Source organism: Micropterus salmoides, unplaced genomic scaffold (assembly GCF_014851395.1).
Source record: "Micropterus salmoides isolate LMB-PRFRI ecotype aquatic unplaced genomic scaffold, ASM1485139v1 Ms_hic_scaffold_2228, whole genome shotgun sequence".
In the NCBI taxonomy this organism is placed as follows: Eukaryota; Metazoa; Chordata; class Actinopteri; order Centrarchiformes; family Centrarchidae; genus Micropterus; species Micropterus salmoides.
Genome location: NW_024041405.1, coordinates 22253 through 28272, shown reverse-complemented (window position 1 = coordinate 28272; position 6020 = coordinate 22253). Strand labels below are relative to the sequence as shown.

Sequence of the window (6020 nt, the reverse complement as noted above, 5' to 3'; positions counted from 1 at the left end):
CCACTTCAGGTCTAATGACAGGTACTGTAATGTTCTAATATGCACATCAAAGTTATCATTTTGGTTTGTTATTGTACATAAGAAACAAATTGAATCAAAACTGTGAGTTAAAACAGTACAGTTGGAGCAGGTTTTGCAGGTTATTCATTAAAAACCAAATGTGAACTGAGAGGGCTGAGGGCTCAGCTCGTTGAAATAGTTATGATGTGGTCTGTGCCTACAGGAGCTGTGTAACCCTGTGCCCCTTTCCTCTGCAGAGCTGCAAGAACAGGAAGAGGAAGACCAGCTTGTGGGTTACAAATCTAAAACTGGCAAAGGTAATTTTTTTGATCACCACTAGCTGATGGCTGTGCCAGTTCTGCAAACAGCAGATGCATGAGCAGTTTTAAAACGTACATAAATGAGTGTGAAGCAGAGTGACACGGTGGCAGGCGTCTGTGGCGATGGGCAGGGGTTTCACCACCTGTAACCCTAACCGATAAATGACTCTTAGTTGCCGTTTGTTTCGTTCTGCTGGCAACTGACTGATGTTGCACAACTGTCACACCCTGCCACCAAGTAGCTGGGTGTGTGTGCATAAAGTGTCAAGTGAGAGATGAGTCAAAAGGTTGAGGAGGGGGCAGGATTTCCTTTATATTCTAAGATGTGTTGAGTAGGACAAAGCTCTCTGGACAGTCATCATGTCACCCAGGTAAGTGCCAACATCTCTGCCAGCCAAATTTTTGTTTTCGTTCAAATCCACCCAGGAAGCTGATATTGATGTTTTTACTTCAGATTCATTGTGTACAGACTGCTACTGTTCCATCCAAGATAATCCAAAATCTGGTGTTACGGTATTTGGGGTTTTTCTCCAGTTAAAATGTTCTATTCTTAAAATGATGTTGAGTTTGTGGTGTACCCGGCTATCAGGGTGTGCCATCTTTAGAAAACATCTTTCTGCCAGTCTCATTTCACAAGATGCGTCATCATCAACCCACACAAAACAGTTAGAAGGTAAGTGGCAACATCTCTGCCAACCAAGTTTTTATTTCATTAAAATCCACTCGCTAAGCTGATATCGATGTTTTTACTTTTGATTCATCGTGTACAGAATGCTACTGTATGTGTCCTTGGGGTGATGGAAATTGTACAAAAATTGGGTTTTATAAGGATTTTTATTTGAGTTTTTTTTCCTCTTAAAATGTGATTTAAAAAAAAAGTTTGTGGTGTATCCAGCTATAGGGGCCATCTTTAGAAAACCTTTTTTTGACATTAATATTTCACAAGATGCGTCATCATCAACCCACACAAAAAAGTTATAAAAGTATTCTTATCAGAAGTTATTATTATTAAAGCATACAGATAAATATTTGTGGTTTGTCATATAAATGACTTTGATCAGTCACCTGCAAACTAGTTTTATTTAAGCATAAATCTTTAACATTTTTTTTTGAGCAGTTACAAGCAATGCTGTGCAATACTGATGAAATCCTCCATCAGAAGCAGAACACACTGTTCTTATTGAAAACACTGAACACAGGGGAAGACAGACAGAGGTATGGTTTTCATAAAATGTTCGACCAGAGCTTTAATCCTTTGTAAAAAAACAAACAAACAAACAAAAAAATCTCAATGATTACTTCACTCTTCTTAGAGTATTTTATTTGTGTATGTTACATTTCTAAAGCTCACTTGTAATAAAACAGAATTAAATGTCTTCTGCAGTAGGACATTTTTTCATTTTTATCACCTTGCCCTCTGCAGTTCCTGCACTGATGAGAATGTATGAAAGCAAAGTAATATCTCTGATCTACCCTTCCTTCCTTTCTAGGAGTTACATATCCGGAATCTGTGCCCTTTTGACCTGGAAAACACCTGGCAGCCATGACAACATCTGGATCCCGAGCCTTTGTCATTGTCCTCCTCCTCCTCGGCTCCCTCTCATCCCTGCTTTATTACATCTTATTGAATGAGAAGCTCTGTCTGCAGAAATATCATCTAGATGTTCCTCAGAGAAACATCAGCATCCTGCTTTGGCACTGGCCGTTCGGCCGCTCATACCAGCTTGACGGGAACAAATGCCTCGAGATGTACAACATCAGCCGATGTTTCCTTACTCATAACATCTCTTCTTTCTCTACGGCCGATGTGGTTGTCTTCCACCACCAGGAGCTGAGCAGAGGTCTGTCCTCAATGCCCCTGCACCAGCATCGCCCCGCCTCCCAGCACTGGGTGTGGTTGTCAATGGAGCCTCCTATCAACAATGCGAACCTCACACAGCTGAACGGCCTCTTCAACTGGACGATGAGCTACAGACGTGATGCAGACATATCTATCCCTTATGGAAAGACCATGCTAGGAGGTGATGGACTAGGCTTTCAGGCTCCTCTAAATCGCTCCTGTTTTGTCAGCTGGGTGGTCAGCAGATATCGGCCTCACCAGGCTCGGGCTGTTGTTTACCAAAGTCTGAAGAAGTATATACCCATAGAGGTGTACGGCAAGTGGAACAAAAAACCCCTGTCAGACAAAGAGCTGTTGCCCACCATTGCAAAGTGTCTTTTTTACCTGTCTTTTGAGAACTCTGAGACGACAGACTATATCAGCGAGAAGCTCTGGAGAAACGCTTTCCAAGCAGGGGCCGTGCCAGTGGTACTCGGACCCAGCAGGGCCACGTATGAGGCACTGGCTCCCCCTGGTTCCTTTATCCATGTCTCTGATTTCAAGAGCACAGCAGACCTGGCAGCCTATCTGAAGCATGTGGCTGCAGACCGGCAGGCCTATGAGGAGTACTTCCAGTGGCGCAGCACCCACAGAATTAAAACCATCACTGACTGGAGAGAAAGGCTTTGTCACATCTGTGTTAAGTACTCCAGTTTACCAGCGAATAGAGTCTATCAGGACCTGGACAGCTGGGTTAACAGCTGAAATTTGATGTCTTCAGGTTGATGAGGTGTTGATTGGGACTGCTGATACTGCTGTTTTACCACATGCAAATGTGAAATACCATACAGTGAAATTTGATGTAGAATTACATGTGTCTCAGTCAGCAATGCAGCTTTGGTAAGCAGGGAGGAACTGCACATCACAGAAACAAATCTCTGTGGTTGGGTGAGTTGGCAGTGCACTGTACAAAAAAGAAGAAGTGGGAACTCATGTTTGAACCACAGAGGCAAGTTTTTCTTCACAACAAGTTACTGACGACTGTAAACAGTGATGGGTGTTTCATTATTTTTCCTAAGCCTATATACGCTTTTCCGGTGCTTTTCAAAAATAATTGTTTGCTAAATAAATTACAGCTGGTAACCTACTGAGTAAAAGCCAATATCAGTTTCACCGGCAACATTCTATTTAATAAGGTTCACTGTCAGGCATCATGATAAAACTAGCAACCAGTGAATTAAAGAATAGACTAATTTCCAAAATAAAGCCATGCTCTGCACAACAAGAGAATTCTGTTAAAATGTTGAATCAATCCAGTGATCATCTGACTTTTTTTGATTTAACCTATCTACTGAGATGCACATTCATATGACCCACAATCTTGGTCTCTGTTACCATGCCCATAAATCTTAATTGGGCATGCTGTCATGACTGTGGCTGATGGGGGTCAATATCTAAAAAAAATAAGTGTTACCACTTCTTTTATATTTTTAAAACTGTTTATTTTAGATCCAATATTTCCAGGGATACACCACATCCTGAAATATATGTACACATTTTAGTTGAACACATTTGAATGTACTCAAGGAACAAACTGTCTCAATTCACCCCCCTCTCCCCTACCTGATTTTCTAAATTTTTGCATCTGCCCAGCTTATTAATATCTGGCATAAGTGCATGTCTCTTTGTACGGCATACATCAAGTTAAAGCTCTCCTACTTAACTGCTCTTACAGCTGGGATGGCAGCTCAATTCTTTAATGACTGGTTCTAAGGAAGATAGGAATGGCAAATATAGCCAAGTTAAAGTAGATTACTAGTTCAAAAAATGCTTGAGTAAAGAGTAAAAGCGCAGAAAGTGAAAGGTTATTGTTCCTAAAAAATACTTATTAAATTAATTTCTTCCCACCTGAGAAGGTTTGGTTAAGGTTAGACCACGGAAACTACTTGATTATTCAAAACTAACTTTCATTGGAAGAAGGTTATAATAGACATACAACTTTATTTGTCTTGCAGTAAGCACTTAACATTTTTACTAAGTGCTTTAACTAAGGGCTAGAGTGTTGACACAAAATTTGGCATCAAAAATTTCTTTTTGGATTGAAAACAAAATCGGAACTGAAAAAGATAACATTGGCACTGAAACATTTGTATTTCAGAAAGTTGTGTTGGTACTGAAAAAACTTTCACTGAAAAATAAAACACATTTTATAATTATTCTTCATTATGTTCATGTTATAAGTGGTAGGTTTTTTACGCTGTCAGATTTTTTCACTGTCACTGGTTTTAAGTTTCAACTTTCTGTGAGTGTTTTGGCGAGGAGGGGTCTGAGGGGAGGGGCAAGGGGAACATCATTTACATATAATCACCACTGTAATGAGAGAACATCACCCTTCCAGCAGCTGTCCTCTTGTCCTCTTGTCCTCTTGTCTACCGTCCACTTCAAAGCTTCTGGCATCACTGCAAAGAAATAAGTCTGTTTCTCTCTGCAGTTGTTTTCTCACATTACAACTGGCTGGGTGAGACTCACTGTTTCATTTCCTCTTTTGGTCCGTATCATAGTGCACATGAAGCTGCAGAATGCAGTTAGAAAGTGAGTTTTTTAAAAATAGGCTGTGCATAATCTGACAGTGTTTTAACACCATTAAACTGACTTTGAATTTACTACATTTGTTGAAGTAGCTGAAATAAAGCCATTGAATGCTGTTGAGCCAAGATCCAGATACGTGCATCAGGTGCATTTCTGTAGCTAGTATGATGTATGTGACAATTCATATTTTTACAAGAATTAAATTTGGATTTGAAACCTGATGGAATTTTGATGAATGCCTAGACTTACAGTTGCAGCTCAAATAACTTTTTTTTCAAATAATTTCAAATGTACCTGTAGATGTCAAAAATTTTAGATCTATTTTAACCTCGATGCCTTTTCAAGGGCATATCAACAAACACATCATCACTGGATTAGATTATGTGTCTGTGTCTTTTATTTGTGTTTTTTATGTCTTCAACTGAATGTTTCATCTTCAGTTGCTACCCCTGTATTTTATCCCATCAGTTCAAAGCTTAACAAATATATTTAAATATAATGGGCAACAGTATAATACACATTCAGATTCCACCACTTTATCATCCAATAAGGAAATGTTAGTTAGGAAAATTATGAAGTAACGGAGAACACTGAATAAAACTACTGTATGAACTTATAGACTCAGTCAGTTTTTAAAGATAAATGTGCACAGTCTGCATATTCATGCATTATTATGTCTATGTCCGCTGAAATAAAATGGAGACTTTGGCTGCATTTCGTTCCACAGTGTACATAAACAGTACTCGCTACTCCCTCGTCAGGGAGTGTCAAAACTTCCCTCACCAAGATTCTTGGAACACCCTCCTACATCACTTTCTCCATGCGTTACCCTGGTAATGTTAACACTTCGGATACACACTGCTACTGTGAACATTTACTGAAATAAATAAACTGAAACAAAAACTGATGCCATAACAAAACCTCCATTTCTATAACTTCTTCTATTTCTATATATATATATGACAAGATGTGCGGTATCATTCCTAAAGAGATTATTATTATGCAAATTACTTAGAGATTATCCCGTTATATTATGAATAAACCATTTGCAGATTATTATTAGTTAATATTCATATTATGTTGTCCTTGACCGCTTTTAATTCAATTCAATTTTATTTATATAGCGCCAAATCACAACAACAGTTATCTCACAGCGCTTTTCATAAAGAGCAGGTCTAGACCGTACTCTGTGATGCTATTTACAGAAGCCCAACAGTTCCCACCAAGAGCAGCACTAGGCGACAGAGGCAAGGAAAAACTTCCTTTTAAGAGGCAGAAACCTCGAGCAGAAC

General features: G+C 39.2%; 1 protein-coding gene across 3 annotated transcripts; it reads left to right on the top strand.

The window, feature by feature from the left end:
* The first annotated feature begins 268 nt into the window (after positions 1 to 268).
* On the top strand, positions 269 to 5442 carry LOC119917789 (alpha-(1,3)-fucosyltransferase 7-like). Of its 3 annotated transcripts, XM_038738210.1 has the most exons (4): positions 269 to 691; positions 910 to 993; positions 1438 to 1535; positions 1811 to 5442. In XM_038738210.1, exon 4 carries the CDS (start codon positions 1864 to 1866, stop codon positions 2902 to 2904), a length of 1041 nt encoding a protein of 346 aa, XP_038594138.1. In that variant the 5' UTR covers positions 269 to 691; positions 910 to 993; positions 1438 to 1535; positions 1811 to 1863; the 3' UTR covers positions 2905 to 5442. The 3 variants fall into 3 exon arrangements, with proteins under 3 accessions (XP_038594138.1, XP_038594136.1, XP_038594137.1); XM_038738208.1 differs by having other exon boundaries at positions 910 to 1535; XM_038738209.1 differs by having other exon boundaries at positions 269 to 993.
* The last annotated feature ends 578 nt before the right edge of the window (positions 5443 to 6020 follow it).